Here is a 19,230-nt window from a genome sequence, read left to right on the forward strand (position 1 = left end):
CTGAAAATCTATAAAAGCAATTTTACATTACAGAGGCACAAAAAAGTTTATGTTGGAATCAGGGGCGTCGTTAGAGAGGGGGGGGCCCGTGTGCATCCCCCGTCACAGGCCTCCTCCCCTCACTCCGGCGGCTGGCAGCCGACTGACTTGGCTGGCTGGCCACTGCAGAATCAATAGACTCTGGGCACTAGAGTGTGCCCAGCATCTATTGCGCATGCACAGTTTGCCGGAGAAATGGTGTGGCTGCCATTTTCCCGGCGATTTCCTCACAGCGCATGCGCAAAACACCAGAAAAATGGGCGCAGCTGCCATTTTCCGGCGTTAGAGCAGCGCTGGGAGACCCGACGCGGGACCTCTGAGAGGTAAGCTTTACATAATATTGGTGCAGGGTGTGCGGTGCCGCCCCCCCCCCCCTGGACCCGGAGGCCCGTGTGCACCGCACACCCTGCACCCATTATAAATACGTCCCTGATTGGAATGAAGTTAGTTTGCACAGAATTATCTGCATAGATACTATGTGTCACTGTCGTTATGATGTTTACATAGTTAAACAATGGATGGCGTACAGTATGTTTAACAAGATGTTATAAAACATTCCAGCATTATGTGTTAAGCTGGGTACACATTAGACGATGTATTGGCAATTTCCGATGGATTGTAATGCCTGCAGTGTAGGCCAATCTGAAGATATCAGGAACAACGCCATCAGTATACTGCTGCACTAAGTGCACTGCTGGCCGCCATGTAGAGAGGAGGGGGCCTTGGACAGAGACTGCACATGGGCGCTGTTGTGATTGAAATGCATATCAGAAATGACAGTATTAGAAATGATGTGGAAAAGCTAGGCGTTCCTGGGCGGTGACTAGTAATGCATGCAAAAATGGGCTGTCTCATGGGCGTGTTATGGGGTTATTACGGGCTTGTCAGTGACAGCTGCTCTGTACACAGACGCACAGATGGAGGCCTAGGAGGCCAAACTCAAAGCCTTGTTTATCAACGAGTTTATCATTCACAGCAAGTGATAAAACTCCTTGCGTATGATAAATGGTGCTCCAGCCAATCAGCTCCCAACCGTCTTTTTTCCAACAGATGACCGTTGGGAGCCGATTGGCTGGAGCACTATTATCATACACAAGGAGTTTTAGCACTCGCTGTGAATGATAAAACTCATTTATAAATGAGGCCCTCAGATGGAGAGACTGCTCCTGCCATCAGGGTGGCACGAGTTTCGATGGTGCGACCAATGTTTACAGCTTTAAGCTCCAGACGGCAATGCAGGGGCACAGACGCTGAAAATGGGCATCTCGGTCCGTGCACACTCTCTACACAGAGGAATAGCTTTGTAGCGGTTTTAGCGTAAAGCTGCAGACACGACTTCAGCGAAATATGCTAACACTATGCCGGACGCTGCATGCATCTTTTACTCTGGCCCATAATGTTATGAGTAGTGAGAACTACCTTAAGTGTGTTCATGTTGCTAACACTTTGTGTCACCTCACTGTGCGTATCCTTTTGTTCCCAGCAATTATAGTGTACAGATTGCCATGGACCTGGAAATGCAGCAAGCTGTTCATGAAGTTCATCCACTCCTGCCTGCATCTTATAGCTGCGGTTCTTGTAGCAGTGTCTTTGGTGGCGGTGTTTGATTTCCATAATGCCCAAAAAATCCCCAACATGTACAGTCTACACAGCTGGTTTGGTATGGCTGTCGTTATCCTGTTTGCTTTGCAGGTGAGCTTGTTTTCTCCTGTCAATCATGCATGTCCATTTTTAGTGTCAAATGTTAAAACAATGGATACCTAGTAGAGATAACTGTGAAGAGTGAGTAATATGGGAAGGCATCTACTGACATGCACAATGCTCTGTACAGTTCTCATAATAAAGTCTTAGGGAGTATATTTACTAAAGTGAGAGATTTTAAAAGTAAAGATGTTGCCCATAGCAACCTATCAGATTCTACTAAACATTTAACTAGCACCTTCTAGAAGATTACAGCTAGAATCTGATTGGTTGCTATGGGCAACATCTCCACTTCTAAAAACTCTCACTTTAGTAAATTTACCCATTAGGGCCAGTCACTACAATATTACTAATCGCATATGTACTAAGTTACTAACAAATGCGAGTAGTATTGCAAAGGACAGCTATTACGATAAGAGCTGCCCTCTGTGAAGCAGCCTACACCAGTTGAGGGGGTCTCCGTCCCCTCCGATGCCTGGGAGCTTCCTGCTGGTGACCTCTGCAGGAAGAGTCAGGCTCCTCCACCTCCTCCTCCCTGCACCCGGAAAAAGAATAGGAGGAGAAGGAGGCGGAGGACCCAGGAGGAGCACAGGCCGGATGGAGAAGTGGGGGAGCTGGCAGGAGAAGTGTGGGACGGCGACGAGTGGATGCGGTAAGTAGACCATAGGCTTCTATAGGCTAACGCCAGGAAAACCTGGCGTTACCCTCCGCACCGAAAATAGGGCGGCAGGGGCTTAGTACATATGAAAATGCGGCCTGTGTCAGACCCGCTCACAAGCGGGTCGATTGTTAGGCAGTGTGCACACGCGAGCCCCGGAGCGAGCGCAAAAAGCACTCGCTCCAGCGCTCGCATCCAAAAGGGACGGCTGTCGATGTTGATCGACAGCTCGCCCCGTTTGGAAGGTGGGGCGGGGCGGTGGCTGGCAAACTGAGGCGTTCCTCTATTGGAGCAGTAAGTCCACTGGGGCTTGCGGCAACGAGACCCTACCGCAAGGGTCTCCTCGCAAGCCCAATGGTCGCGATGGTCTTGACCATTGCGACCATCACCTAGCTGCTCGCATAAGCTGTGATGCAGCTATGCAAGCGGCCAGGAGGCCGCAACTAAAAAAAAAAAAAAAGTCCTGATTCAGAGCGAGAGTTCTTTCAGAGCGTCCAGCTCTGAATTGGGGACTTAGGGCCTAATTCAGACCCGCTCGCGAGCACTGAGCGGGACTGATAGAGCCGAAAGCACTCCAGGGCTTGCGGCAGACCCTACCACAAGGGTCTCGTCGCAAGCCCGATGGTTGCGATGGTCTTGACCATCGCGACCATCTTTTGGACGCTCGCCAGGAGGCCGCTCAATAAAAACAGAGGGACGGCCCTGATTCAGAGCGAGCGCTCTGTCAGAGCATCCGGCTCTGAGAATCAGGACCTTAGTGTGAACATAGTGGAGGTAACGTGGGCGCGCCTATAATGAGTGCAGAGAGTGCGGTGCATAGGGGCCCCTGGGTTCAAAATGGCCCACATCACATACCTCATACCCATACATTTACACTTACCTCTCCGGAGCCTGCAGAAATCGCTGGGAAAATGGAGCGTCCACCAAGGATTTGCACATGCGCGGTAAAGAAATCACCAAGAACATGGTGTGGACGCCAGGTTTCTCCAATGCATGCAACAATAAAACTGTGGTTTTGTAAGCATCATGTTGGCCTAGCACGTCAGACGTGCCTAGCATGCCTCTGGGGCATGGCCACACCTATTTAGGCGACATTCACTATGACACAGTCCCCCACCCAGCATTTCACCCCCTGTCCCTATTCTGAGATAACTAATGTTGGTCAATGTGGTATTGTGGGTAGAATCAGTATTCAGTCTATACTTTCATTAGGAAGCAGGCACATCACTGAAGCATAAGGATCCTCTTCCTCTGTAATGTCATTATTTCCTAGTAAATTAGAAGGCTGCTTTCCCATGAATATTGGTTCTCCCAAAATGGCTGCCTGTGTATGTGGGTAACTTAACATTAGTGCCTGCTCAGGGCCGAGTTCTGGGATCACATTTTACATTGTGAAACCTGTTAGAACAGGGGTAGGCAACTTGTGGCACTCCAGCTGCTGTGGAAGTACACCTCCCAGCATGCCTGGCCACTATTGTCTGTTAGGGCATGTTTCGACTGTGGCAGGGCATGCTGGGATATCCAGTACCACAGCAGCTAGAGCGCCACTGGTTGCCTACCCCTGTGTTTAAAGGTGAATGCAGATTACTTCTGACGTCATTGGGACCTGTTAAAAGACGACTGTGGATAGACTCTGTAAGCTGCTCACATGATCATTTTCCAACCATATTTATGGACTTGCTGGATCATCACCTGGCATTGAGTTTGTGTCATTATAATAATCACCATTATGAAAGCATACCAGGCTACTATATGCACATTCCTCACTTTATTTATATATATATATATTTTGCATTATCACACACTAGAGAAGGGCAGCAGATGGTCCATACAAACTCATTCAATTTCATTCATTTATTCATTCATTGAATGCATGAAATAAAAACCTTCATTAAGTGGTCATTTTATTTTCCAGATTATTGTTAGTATGATTGTCTATTTGGTTCCGATCACCCCCATTTCTGTTCGAGCGGCTCTAATGCCAATCCACGTCTACTCTGGCCTGCTTCTCTTTGGTGGAGTGATAGCATCAGCTCTTATGGGGATCACAGAGAAACTCATTTTCTCACCGTAAGTATGGTGACACACAGGTAAAACCAGACTATTGATAGTACATTATACAATTGATCATTTAGATAATATTGAAATATATATATTTAGGTAATAGCCCTCATGTAATACTGTAACATGCGAGATACAATCATGGCTGCCATTACAGCGAGTCTGCCCGTATTTTTAAAGCGGCAATAATTTAAAAGGCTAAACCTCAGGTAGTTGAATCAGACCCATAGGGGCATATTCAATAGGCTGCGGGAAAAGCCAAAAACCCGCACCTGCGAGGTTTTTCCTGCAGGTGCAGGGTTTTTTGCTATTCTATTAGGTGCGTGTTTTTTTAAAATCATGCGTCGGGAGGTTTTTTGCGCACCTCCTGAGCAAGCATAATTTTTTGCAGAAATCAGTGTTCTTAGGAAAAATCACGTGTACTTGCTCTGACACCGCCCCCCCCCCCTCCCCAAAGGACTAATTAAGCAATTGGAAGTATCCAATTAGCTTAATTAGTCCTTAATTACTCACCTTCCGAAGCGCTGTCTTCTCATCTTCTTCTGCATCCAGTGTCGGGAGCCGGCTCTTCTGCAGCAGCGGTGAGTATGTCAGTGTGTGTGCTGTATGTAAGTGTGTATGAGTGACTTTGTGTGTGTATGAGTGCATGAGTGCGTGTGTGACCCCCGGTGCGGTGTGTGTGCCCCCCCCCCGGAATGGGCGCTGGGAGAACTACATCTCCCAGCAGCCCTTGCTCCTCCCATCAGCCCCCGGGACTCCCAGCAGCACCCTCTCCAGTAAGAAGAGAGAGGGGAGGCCGCCGGGAGCCGCGGATACCCGGACAGGTAAGTGCTTTTTTTTTTTTTACAAAATTTAAGCGGCGCATGGTTTTCAGTGATGAAAACCCCGCGGCCACTGTTCTTTTAATTGAATCCCGCGGGTATCGGGAGCGCGCATACCCACGGGATTTCGAAATTGGCCGCGAGGGGCGCAAGGTTTTTTCCTCGCAAAACCTCGTGACCAATTGAATATACCCCATAGTCTACTTTTTGTGACTCTGAACTATCATAAAGTCATATGACGATACAAAAATAAATAACATAAAAAATAAAATAATAAAAATCAATACTTGATTGATGGTGGCACATTGGGCCTGTTCAGACCCGTTCGCTAGCAAGCGATCGCTCAGAGCGAGGAATGTTTTTCAATGTGCACATGTGTACGCTTCACAATGTGTGTGCGCGAACTAGTACAAGCGATGGGGAAACGCTCGCCAAGCATAGACAGCCCAGCTAAATGAGTGACAGGTCAAGCCGTTTGTGGGAGGTAACATGGACAGGCCAGTGCCTGTGAAATTCAAAGCCGTTTTAGAGGCAGGCATAATTAACAGCCAGCGTCATAGGACGCGTCACTTGGTCGAAATATACACTGAAGTCCTCGCAGTGCTTGCGGCAGGGTATAGTCAACCTTAAGGCTGCGACCGCTTCCGATGGTGCTCGATGTACCAATGGTTTCATGCACTTCCTGGAGATGACGTACTCAAGTGGACGTCTTAAGACAGGCTGGTGGGTGTCTACAATCACAAAGTGATCGCACGCCAAGACAAAGTGGGAGTGCTTATGACTTGCCCTGCGAGCGGATGCCTTGACGTCACTTAGCTGAATTTCCATATGCTGGGAGCGAGCGATCGCATCTAGCGCACGGGTCTGAATCAGGTCCATTGTCCAGAAATGTGTTAAAATTAGTTTAGATTATTCTACTACACATACAGAACATAACATGTTCCCCAAAGTTTTACTTATAACTTTTAAAGTAATTGACATAATTTAGTGAAATGTGACACAGACTTACCTTGGTCTCTGGGAAACGGCCTCACTGGCAGGTGGTGAGGATGCCCTGTGTGAATTTTGGATTGCGCTGCTGACTAGGGTGGTGAACAGCTGGCCTTCACTTTGCGTATATGTGAACAGCTGGCCTGGATGCTAATGGCGAACATTTGCTATGACTTCCTCATGTTTCTCATAGACCAAGGTATGTCTGTGTCACATTTTACTAAATTACTTTAATTACTTTAAAAGTTGGAAGAACAACTTTGGGACCAATAGCGAGTGAAACACCCTGTAGAATAGTTCAGTTTTAATGGGAGTGATTTTTCACATGAAATTTTGATTTTCCAGAATTAAACTACTTGAACTAATCAATCCCATGTTTCTCCCTCCTTAGGAAATATTCACCCTACAGTAGTTTTCCACCCCATGCCATCTTCGTCAACACTCTGGGGCTTCTTATTGCAGTTTTTGCTGGACTGATTATGTGGATAGCCACTCGACCAGCCTGGAAGCGCCCTCCTGAGGGCACCAATAAAACCCAAAGTCTTCCTTATGGCGCTGAAGTCATTGCTGCAAATGAGTACAGCAACACGGAGAAGTCTGACATGGAATTAAATAGTGAGACAGCCAGAAAACGCAACTTATATATAGATGAGGCGGGACAAAGGTCAACCATGTGAGGACATGAGGGAAACTGACTTTCTGTAGAGCTGCATCTGGATTTCATGATTACGCTGTTTAGATCTTAATGTTCAGACATATATTTTTCTGCATAAAAAGTATCCTTTATTTACTTCTGGTGGGTATTTTGATCACACAATGAATGTGGTATAAGATATGAGATTTATTTTTCTATAAATGAACATTTCTTCTGGAGTAATCTTAGACATTACTGGAATTAACATAATATTACTTTTTTTCAAAAACCGGCTACCATCCATTTTTGGGGGTTACCTCATAGCACTGTCACCATTATTTAGTATATTTGGAAAGAGTAACGATATGACAGTTAACATTATATGAAATAATTAGCAATATATATACATTTATAGTTTTTCACTTATACATGTATAACATACTTGCCGGCTCTCCCGGAATGTGGGGGAGATTTCTCTGAAATAGTGATGATCTCTCCTGACTCCCTGAAGAGAGGTACAATAACTACATGTGGGTGAGCGGTGCCATAGCATAAGGTGTAGCTCCCTGGAGGCGGCACCGTCGCTGCCCTGTGGCAACAGCATTTGACTTTCAGGGTTCCTGGAACGACACCCTGCAGCCTGTAGCACTACCTGGAGCATCCACGCTGTGCTCTGCTTCCTGGTAGGGATGGTCATCGACCATCGATGGTTTCGGCCGATGTCAAATGCTTTTGCCATCGATAGGGGAGAACCAGATGGTTTCCCTCCAGCTAAGTGTAAGCATAACCGAATGTTGTTGTTGTTGTTGTTGTTTTTTTACAAGGTGTCGGGACTCAGAGCATAGCTCCGCCCCCAAGCACCCACAAAGCCCCACCCCCAGATTCTGATTGGCCCACGGGGCAGTCAGTCACAATACAGGGATGACCATCGATTGGTTAAACCGTTAATGATCATCCATTGAATAGTTTGTAGCCATCAATGGCTACTTGCTATTTTGCCATAGATGGTAACACCACCGATGGCCATCCCTACTTCCTGGTGACAGCAACCCTGCCCCTTCAATGTGATGTAATGAAGTGACATATTCTTTACACATGTTCTTCGTCACCGCTGAAGAGTAGCAATCTCCCTGTAGCTGAGCCAGGAGGGCGCAACACCGTAGTGAAATTAGTAGAGAGCAGCAAATTTTTAATGTGCAGTCACAGATATGGTAAAGCATCTTGCATTAGTGGGTTAATGGGCTAAAGAACACACTGTATCTGTGAAGGCTCTTTCTGTGACTATTCCAGATGTTTTTACTGTGACAACTGTGCATTGAAATTTAAATAATTAGTTCAAAGCACTCCTAATGCATATGCATAGTAGCCCCGTTTTCTAGATGCTAAATAATAATATACAGTACATCAGAGCTATCTGATGTATACATAAAGCATATTATATTGCAATGTTCTGTACTGGCCACATTGTAATACAGCAGGGCACTATAACATACTACGTCCTTTCAGAATATAATAGGCAATATCTATTAAAGAAAAAAAAAATTCTAAGAAAGCATAGAAAAGTTTTATTTTTTTCTAATTATTCTAATTAAAGACTTACTAGGATATGAGGTAGACTTGTATCATCTTTCTGTTACAGACATTTTTAAGAACAATTTCAGATTCCACCACATTATGCTCCCAATATGTCTTGTATACACAAAGCTTAGGGTCCTCCATTATACAGGTACATCACACCAGGGGCGTATTTAGAGAGGAGGGGACCCGCATGCATTCCCCCGTTCGGGACCCCCTCCTCTCTCCCCAGCCGCCAGCAGCAGACTGACGGTGGCCGCAGCAGCAGTAGACTCTGGGCACTAGTTTGTACCCAGAGTCTACCATCACGCCATTCTTCTGGCGATTTCCTTACTGCACATACGCAAAACGCCAGGAAAATGGCTGCGGCGGTTATTTTCCGGCATTTTGTGCAGGGCTGAGACACCCAACGTGGGACCACGAAGAGGTATTAGAAAATATGGTTGCTGTGTGGGCCCCCCCTGGGCCAAGGGGCCAGTGTGCACCGCACACCCGGCACCCATTCTAAATACACCCCTGCATCACACGCTACATGGACAAACTTACATACATGAAAGAAAGAGATGGACATTGTAAATATGTTTGGGGCTCAGTAAAATACAATACAAGATGGTCGCTCAATACAAGAACACAGAACCATTTATCATGTGTCTGTACTAGTTCTTGTCTCTCACTTTATAATGAGTTCTAACTCTGGCCCTGATTCAGAGCCGGACGCTCTGACAGAGCACTCGCTCTGAATCAGGGCCGTTCCTGCTCCTTTTTGGAGCGGCCTCCTGGCCGCTCGCATAGCTGTGGATGACCACCCACAGCTATAGCGAGCGGCCAAAATGATGGTTGCGATGGTCAAGACCATCGCGTCCATCGGGCTTGCGACGAGACCCTGCGGTAGGGTCTCGCTGCCGCAAGCCCAGGAGTGCTTTTGGCTCTATCAGAGCCAATAGCACTCCCACTGACATCACTAGTGATGTCAGTGGGGCCGGCTTCAGACGGTAGGCATTCCCATGGGTACGCCTCTGTCTAGGCAGCCGCGGCACGCCCACCAAAGGGGGCGTGCTGTCAATCAACATCGACAGCACCCCCCCTTTGGTGCGAGACTCATAACGACGGCTTGGCCGTCGTTATTCGGGTCTCGCGCATGCACACGACGGAGCCGCCTCTGTCGTGCGCATGCGCACTTGGGCATCATCGACCCGCTTGCGAGCGCTCAGCGCTCGCGAGCGGGTCAGAATCAGGCCCTCTGTCTGGATACCAATCTGCATGGACGTAGTTATAGTGCATGCTTGGAGTGCCATTGCTATGGGACCCAGAGGCTTAGGGGGTCCTGGACTCTGTCCCTCTTCCGCTCAGTAAAGCTGCACACTGATAGGATCCATCTCCTGCACTCCTGTGTCATGCTCACAGGCGCTGCTGAGCTAATCAGTAAGCCCAGCACAGTCAGAGAGTAGGCTTCTCCTTCTTTATAGCTTGTCCCCGCCCCCCATAACGTGTACTGGCAGCACTAACACAATATGGCATAATATGAACTGGGGACACTATGTGATATAATGTTAACTGGGGCACGTCTATGGGCAGCGACGGACGGGGCTGTATATCAGCCCTGGCAGTCCGCCCTGCACTCGCGTGTGAAGGGAGGCGTGGCTAATGCAAATGGGCGTGCTGCGAGTCACGGGGGCTGGCCTCGCGATGCGCCCCCGTCTATTCCCGGCCCAGCACAGCCGCGGCCGGCCCATACACTCCTCCACCCCTTCCGTCTCCGTGATATATTAATGATTCCGGAGCCGTTGAGTAGAGGACGGGGGACTCTTCCTTCCCCTCTCCTCGAGCCGGTCCTAAGGCCATCAGTCCTTCTGGCATATGCCAGAAGTGCCCGATGGCCAGTCTGGCCCTGTCTATGGGGCATAAAATTAATTAGTGTACTATTATGGGCCAAAATATGAACTAGGGCACACTTACTGTATAGTACATATAATGTTGTGTTGTGGGGCATAAAATGGACAACCAATGTGGAGAGAGCTGTCTCTCTAGATTCTAGAAGGATTGGGAAGGGCCCCCTTGAAAATATTGCTGTGGGGCCCATAAAGTTCTAGCTATGTCCCTGACAATATGTCTATGCAATGGAGGTGAATTAATAAGATGGTCATATAGAGATATTAGACTATAATCTGTTGCATATAAGGGACAGGTGATGCACCAGGCTGCTCAAGGGTCAGATGTATCCCACAGTTGTTACTATTATTATTACCAGTTATTTACTGTATATAGTGCACACGTATTCCGCAGCGCTTTACAGAGAATATTTGGCCATTCACATCAGTTTCTGCCCCAGTGGAGCTTACAATCTATGGCCCTCATTCAGAGCCGTTCGCTATTTGCGGTCATTCGTTCAAAAACAAGGGGTGGCTATTCAAATGATCCGTTCGCACATTGCAGTCTGTTCACACCTCTAAGTCTGAACGAGCGAGCAAAACATACGCTCGTTTATTTGATAAAAACGCCCCCTGGCCGCTCGCACCATACGTCATGTCCGCTATTTATTAGATTAATCGAGTACATCGTACAGCGTATGAACTGCTCGCTATTCTTGTGGTTGGTTTTTTCAACCGCTATTTTGCGAGCAGTTCTGAGTTTAAAAAAACCAAGTGACGTGGTCAATGACGCTGCTGGATTAATTATGCACACCCTTAAAACGCCCGTTTTGACCTTTAAACACGCCTGTGTTCGAATTCCACTCCCCCGTTTTCAAGCACCTTCCCCTGTTACCACCCACATACGCCTCATTCTGTCACTCAAAATAGCAGGCACTCGCTATATAGCATACAAACGATTTTCGGCCGCACTGACTGGTTCGCGCATGCGTACTAAAAACCGTACGCATGCGCAGATGTGCGAACATCGCTCGGAACGAGCGGCTCTGAATGAGGGCCTATGTTCCCTACCACATGTACATACACAAAAGGGTTATTTTTTTGGGAGCCAATTAACACACAAGGGTTATTTTTTTGGGAGCCAATTAACCTACCAGTATATGTTTGGAGTGTGGGTGGAAACCAGAGCACCTGGAGGAAACCCACGCAAGCACTGGGAGATTATACAAACTCTACACAGTTAAGGTCGTGGTGGGAATCGAACACATGACCTCAGAGCTGTGAGGCAGTAATGCTAACCATTATGCCGTCTGTGCTGCCCATTAGAGCTGGGTATACACTATGCGATCCTTTGTATGATATCTTGTTCCATTCGGAACGATATATCGTATGGACTGTGCAGTGTGCCCGATCCGCCGTTTAGCAGATTTACATACATATCTGAATCAGGTCCACTGTACAAAGAAGAGAGACATCTTCTGTTTATACAGCCTGCCCTAGATATAGTTATCTTGGCAACAAAAGTGATAGGTAGAATTCACATTGAAGGTAATGTAAGGCGAACCTATGACTTTCGCTATTCGCATAACTCACGTATGGTATTGGACAAGGTGGCAGCTTGCTTATCGGAACCTTTAGGGCCTGATTCTGACACTAGTGCACTGCTGAACGCAGATTCCTGATGTTTGGGAATCTGGTCAGGCGCAGGACCAGGGCCGACTCCAGGGGTCAGAGCACCCTGTGCCGGCCCATCACATGGCGCCCTCTCATCGCGCGCGGTGACGCCGAGCGCGACCGAATTTGGGGGTGTGGCCTAATTATCATAGGCCACACTCCCTATGTGACATTATTTGGAGGCGTGCCCGCATGGCACACATGCGTAAAGCCCAGCAATCCGTCAATGGCTGGGCTTCCCCCAGCCCTCTTCCATCAGTGAATGGATGCCGCGCATGTGCGCGGCAACCATTCACACTCCGGGGGTCAGGCACCGCCGCACAGCTGCGGCGATGGGGGGCCCCAACCTCCCAATTACACCACCCGCGGGCCACTTCGGCCCGCGGATGGAGCAGCGGGACAGAACTGTCCCGCTGAAATCGGGATGCTGGGGAAGGGTGCCGCCCTCTAGGGGTGGCGTCCTTGTGCGACCGCACTGGTCGAACACCCCTAGAGCCGGCCCTGCGCAGGACCCATTCTGTGAGTGCTAACTCACCCGCAGACTGTCAGCGATTGAGAGTTTGCTTCAGTTTGTGGATGGGGATTGGGCAGCGATGCCCTCCGCATGTCACCGTCATTGCGGGTGAGGGAAGAAGCCCGGATCTCCGTTGGCTGATGGAGATTTCCTGGCCTCTTCCTCTAAACTGCGGCGGCCGGCTGCGGGACCCCATGGCACGCAGATTATCCGATGCTGCGTTGGACAACGCAGCTTGGATAAGTAATGCACAGGAGGCGTGATACCTCCTGTGCATTACCATACCTGCAAGGATCGCAATTGCAAAGCTGCCTGCATGCATACATCATATCTATAGCCTGCGTGCATACATCATATCTATAGCCTGCGTGCATACATCATATCTATAGCCTGCGTGCATACATCATGTCTATAGCCTGCATGCATACATCATATCTATAACCTGCGTGCATACATCATATCTATAGCCTGCATGCAGCTTTGCAATTACGATCCTTGCAGAATCAGGCCGTGTGTGTGTTTATGTGCTTCATGGAATTTTATTCAGAGGTCTATAAAGAATGTGTTGTGCAGTTTACATGCCCAACCAAGCCTAGAATGTGCTTTGTCTGAGAGACAATAGGTCCTACATCACAAATTGCTTTGTGCCAACACACAAACTTGAACTTGAGCCATGAGCAAAATCCTGAATCTCATTGTTTTGCTGTTTGACTGTGCACTTATCCACTGAGCATGTCCTTTTCCATTTGAATACTTAGGTGCCTATTTACTAAGCAGTGTTAGGAGACAGAGGGCCTGATTCAGACCCGCTCGCAAGCGCTGAGCGCGCGCAAGCGGGTCGATGTTGGCCCAGATGTTGGCATGCGTGAGACCCGGATAGCGACGGGCAAACCGTCGCTCCGGGTCTCGTACCAAAGGGGGCGTGCTGTCGATGTTGAGTGACAGCACGCCCCCTTTGGTGGGTGTGCCGGGGCCTGGCTGCCCAGACGGCCCCACTGACATTACGAGTGATGTCAGTGGGAGTGCTCTCGGCTCTGTTTGAGCCGAAAGCACTCCAGGGCTTGCTGCAACGAGACCCTACCACAAGGGTCTCGTCGCAAGCACAATGGTCTCGATGGTCTTGACCATCGCGACCATCTTCCTGGCCGCTCGCTGTAGCTGTGGGTGGTCACCCACAGCTATATGAGCGGCCAGGAGGCCGCTCTAAAAATCAAGAAGGACGGCCCTGATTCAGAGCGAGCGCTCTGTCAGAGCGTCCGGCTCTCAATCAGGGCCAGAGTGGAAAGTGATAAGGTGCCAGCCAATCAGCTCCCAACTGTCATTTTTCAAACAGCCTGTGAGATGACGGTTGGGAGCTGTTTGTCTGGCACCTTATCACTTTCTTATCACTTTTCAATCTGTCTCCTAACACTGCTTAGTAAATAGACCCCTTATTATTTATCATAGCAAATGAGCATTTACCCAAAGTGCCAACACATACAGAATAATAACATACTGTATATCCCTTCTTCTGGCTCCTCCGACAGACACATATGCTGGAATAGACAGAGACCAAGAAAGGGGAAAATATCCTCTGTCATATAAAAAAAATGAACTGGGAGAACATAAATACTATAAAACTACATGACAGCCTCAGTCAGTCCAAATCAATGGTTACAGACCCACATACTATGAACCACTGAGTGTACAATTGTATTGGCATAAATACAACAATAACCCTGTACATATGATTATTGGACACCCTATTGGGGTTACTATGCTCAGTGTGACCTGGGTTTCAGCATTCAGGACAGTTTTTGCTTAATGAGCTGGAATTTCAGCTGCCAGTAAATTTCAGGATAGATCTAAAATAATGAAACCACTTGCTCCGACAAGTAAAGTTACCAAACTTAAAAGTACCTACTATAACATTTAATTGGGAAAAACAATTTTATTACTCGATTATATCCAATAAAACAGTGGAAAAAAATGACAATCATATATTTATGGTATAAAATGTGTGCTAATCTTGTATTTGCATTGCTATGCTGAACTCAAGTAACTGAATATACTGGTGGGACCTGCACCAGGTGTGCAGGACCCTGGTCCTGCCAACATTCTGCTGAAGTTACAGATCTGGCTAATGTGGTAGATCTAGAGATCCTGGGGCTGATTTAGAGGTGGACGCAGAAGTGCCTGCAGCAGCATCTAATGGCGGTCGCCCGTCTGCGCCTTTTTACAAATTCCACGACAAAGTCCTTCCCTGGTGTACATCAGTGCGTATGAATTTGCATGGTCTGAAATGCTGACTTTCAGTGTCCGTACACGCATTTATACCGATTGGTGCGTCCTTAGATGCCACTATCGGTCGCACCATCGCCCTATAGCAGGTGCAGTTTCTCCCATGTCTGTGGCTATGCGTCTGTGCGGGCAGCCGCATCACTGACACACCCGCGACACTCCTTATAATACGCCCATTAAAGGGACCATATTTGTGCACATTTGTAGCCACCTCCCAGTCACTGCTCAGGACGCCCATCACATTGCCAAGACCGTACATCTCGATTGCAACAGCGCCTTACTCTGTGTAATGCATGCGACGTACAAGCTTTTATGAATTTTCGTGCATGCGCAGTTGCAAAAAAAAAAATCGCTCAACTAAGTGAACATCGGCGCATTGCGGGCGGCCCTTGCACGCGCTCACCATATGACACGATGGATGATGCTTACACGTTGAGAGATGAAAAAGGTCAGCAGAAATATAAATAGGGCATAAAATGATAATATATATATATTTTTTTATAATTATTTCAAAATGAACATGTTATGCCAAAAACCAGCTGTTCTACAGTTTATATTGTACATACAGCTTGACAATATCTATAAAATCAGACAGTGGACTGTTAACGTACATATATATGTAGCAGGGATATATTATTACATTTGTTATACTGCATATTTGCATGTTACTTTTTATTGCAAAAAAAAATAAATGTAAATTGTAGCTTTATGCACTGAGTGTTATATAATGGAAGATACTGTAGTTCTATAGCTGCTGATTTCAGGGGTATCCGGATGATAGACCGACGATCAACCCAGATGGTTGACAAGGGTCAAAAGGTCAACTGACAAATGGTCGACAGTGCAGAAGGTTGACAGGGTTAAAAGGTAAACTGGTTCAAATGGTCGACAGTGCAGAAGGTTGACACGTTTTTAAAAATTTTTAGGGTGAGGATGAGGTTAGATTATGGTTAGGTTTAGTCACTACGGTTAGTGTTAGGTACTAGGTGGAGGGTTAGGATTAGGGTTAAATTACAAAAGTAAACGTGTATACCATTTTTGTGTGCGACCATGTGTGTGTTGACCATCTGAACCTGTCGACCTTTTGTCCTTGTTGAACTTTTAACCATGTTAACCTACTGGTGTTGATCTATTGGATGTCGATCTAGGCGCTGTCAATCCATTATACCGCCCCGGATCATGCTGCAAGATGAAGTTCAATATCAGCTCAACATCAACTGGTTTCTGGCGCCTTAGCTAATGTGACTTACTGATAACTGTAAGGTGATAGGAGAAGGTAAAAGTATAGTCAAGGTTGTTTTTAAAGATAATGGTGAATGTGATTTAATATGTCTTATATTAGGAACTGTGCACATATACGTTCATATCTCTCTGTCCACTAATCCCTCTCCTTCTTTATTTTCATGGTAAAAATAGCTGATTGGTATAATTGAATCGTTACCACCAGCCTTGCATTGGCATGTCATTATTGCTTGTTAACCATAACCATTGATGGTAGGCTAGTGCACATGAGCAGTGGACAGCTGTGGTTTGCGCATATATGGAAAGAGCTCTGCTATGGACACAGAGTTTCTCCTTCTTGGTGTACTCAGCAGGAGTGACACTTGCAGCCATCAGAAAGCAGCTATTGAGTAGGGGATGTAGTTTGCAAGCCGACGGTCTAAATCCCGACCGCCGGCTTCCAGATGTTCTAATCCTGGCGTGGTCAGGGCCGGATTAAGGGGGGGGTGACAGGGGCGATCGTCCCTGGGCCCCCACACCTGAAGGGCCCCCACACCCATCGGTGTTAAAGTGAACCGGAGGAGATGGAACCAGTTCCGCCTCCTCCGGCCAAACCAACCACGGCGCCGCAGGGAGGCACCATTTGCCAGACGCCCGCTGAGATTGTAATTAGCGGGCGCCCGGCAGCTGGAGACTGGAGCTCACTCGGGAGCTCCGGGCTCCAGCTCACGCAGTGTACTATGGGAGAGACGTCATGACTCATGACGTCTCTCCCATGGTAAAAAACTAAAAACAACCATCCAGCGCTAATTTGACTAAATTTAAAATTTAGTCAAATTACCTGTGTGTAGCAAAACTTGATGTATAAAGCAGCAGAGATAAAAAATGTGCTAGTGGTAACACAGTTACACACCTGTGAATCGGGTGTGTTGGACAAACAAAATATGTGAAGGAACCCCTGCGCTAATTAATATGCTTAAGGGTTGATATGGATGAACTGACAATCACCACACTGCTATAATTATTTATAAATCTTTACTAATAATAAAAATAATGTAACAATATCAAATTGACCGGTCAATATACAATATAAAAGTCACCATAATATAGTGATTCAATTCTTAGATACATTATCACAAAAATATGCTGAGAGAGGTGAATCCAAAACATAACAAGCATATAATATGCAATAGGTGTCTTATATTAAATGTCTCTCATAGATAGTCTCAATATAAGAGATAAAAAACAAAAATCAATCATCCAGTTCACAGGGAAAATATTGGAAGTTTCACACTAAACGTGTGATCCCGCTGCAATGCTCTAACCAAAGCGCTGATCCTATGTAATATCAGACAGCCGGCTCCATGTTATTAGGAATCCTGGGTGGCATCTAATGTACAGCTCCGTTTAAATAGATGAAATAATGTTTATTTCCAAGTATAGCAAGGTTATTGTCTGAGGAGGCTGCATCCACGGAGAGACAGTGTATGAGCGGCTCACCTGATGGTGCAATAAAGATGCTTCAGCCGCGTCTCAATCCCAGCCTCTACTCCGACTACCAGCAAACGTCCTCCGGAGTCACTGAAATCCACGTCCCAGCTGCTGAACACCACCAATGTATTTGAATGAGTCCCAATGTGTCCTGGAAGGATACCTCTGACCGGTTTTGCTCCACAATGCTGGGGCTTTATCAAAGAGTCCAGCGACCCCGGAGGACGTTTGCTGGTAGACATTATTTCATCTATTTAAACGGAGCTGTACATTAGATGCCTCCCAGGATCCCTAATAACATGGAGCCGGCTGTCTGATATTACATAGGATCAGCGCTTTGGTTAGAGCATTGCAGCGGGATCACACGTTTAGTGTGAAACTTCCAATATTTTCCCTGTGAACTGGATTATTGATTTTTGTTTTTTGTTTTTTATCTCTTATATTGAGACTATCTATGAGAGACATTTAATATAAGACACCTATTGCATATTATATGCTTGTTTATGTTTTGGATTCACCTCTCTCAGCATTACATTTTTGTGATAGTGTATCTAAGAATTGAATCACTATATTACGGTGACTTTTATATTGTATATTGACCGGTCAATTTGATATTGTTACATTATTTTTTATTATTAGTAAAGATTTATAAATAATTATAGCAGTGTGGTGATTGTCAGTTCATCCATATCAACCCTTAAGCATATTAATTGGCGCAGGGGTTCCTTCACATATTTTGTCTCTCCCATGGTGCAGAGGAGCAGCCGGGCGGCGTAGACGTAGACTGCAGCGGAAGCAGGGCTTAAGGTCAGTAATAGCTCTTTTTTTATTTTGTAGTGCAAGCGGCTTTTTGTACTGGGGGCATTACCCGGTGGGGAGGGGGGGCATTACACCTGGGGGCATTACCCGGTGGGGAGGGGGGGCATTACACCTGGGGGCATTACTCGGTGGGGGGGCATTACTTAGGGGGCATTAATTTTTGGGGCACCACTTCTGGGGGCATTACTATTGGGGCTCTACTACTTGAAGGCAGGGCATTACTACTGGGTCACTACTACAGAGCGAGCATTACTATTAGGGGCACTAATACAGGGGTACTACTACAGGGGGTATTACTACTGGAGCCACTACCACAGGAGGCACAACTACAGGGGTATTACTATTGGGCAAACATAGGGGGCATGACTACTGGTGGACATTACTATTGGGGGAACAACTACAGTGGTATTACTACTGGGGGTATTTATACAGGGGGCATAACTACAGGGGGCATAACTACAAGGGCATTACTACTTGGGGCATTACTACTTGGGGCATAACTACAGGGGGCATAACTACAGGGGGCATAACTACTTGGGGCATTACTACAGGGGGCATTACTACTTGGGGCATAACTACAGGAGGCATGACTACTTGGGGCACTATTAATGTGAGAATTGCATAAAGGGCACCACTACTGTGGGCACTGACACTACTGAGATCCCCACTGTGCATACCCCAAGTTCGTCACATTTAATACGGGCCTACACATGTTTGTTGCCCAGGGGCCCCCACCGACCTTAATCCGGCCCTGGGTGTGGTACGGCCGAAGTGATGCTGGGCACCGGGCGCGGACAGCCCCGGGGGGAGGGTTAGGTTTAGGGCTCCCGGGGGGGGACTTAGGGTTAGGCACCCGCCCGGTAGGTTAGGGTTAGGCTTGGGGA

General features: G+C 47.1%; 1 protein-coding gene across 1 annotated transcript in view; it reads left to right on the plus strand.

Annotated features, from left to right (window-relative positions):
• Positions 1-15,524, plus strand: part of CYBRD1 (cytochrome b reductase 1) — a 45,803-nt gene extending 30,279 nt beyond the window's left edge. The window contains exons 2-4 of the mRNA XM_088470497.1: positions 1,523-1,731; positions 4,314-4,468; positions 6,662-15,524. Of these exons, the coding sequence (XP_088326623.1) occupies positions 1,523-1,731; positions 4,314-4,468; positions 6,662-6,947 (650 nt within the window). The 3' untranslated portion in view covers positions 6,948-15,524. The remainder of the gene's footprint in view (positions 1-1,522; positions 1,732-4,313; positions 4,469-6,661) is intronic.
• The last annotated feature ends 3,706 nt before the right edge of the window (positions 15,525-19,230 follow it).

The sequence above is a fragment of the Taudactylus pleione genome, unplaced genomic scaffold (genome assembly GCF_031769625.1).
Source record: "Taudactylus pleione unplaced genomic scaffold, aTauple2 ptg000004l, whole genome shotgun sequence".
Taxonomy (NCBI): Eukaryota; Metazoa; Chordata; class Amphibia; order Anura; family Myobatrachidae; genus Taudactylus; species Taudactylus pleione.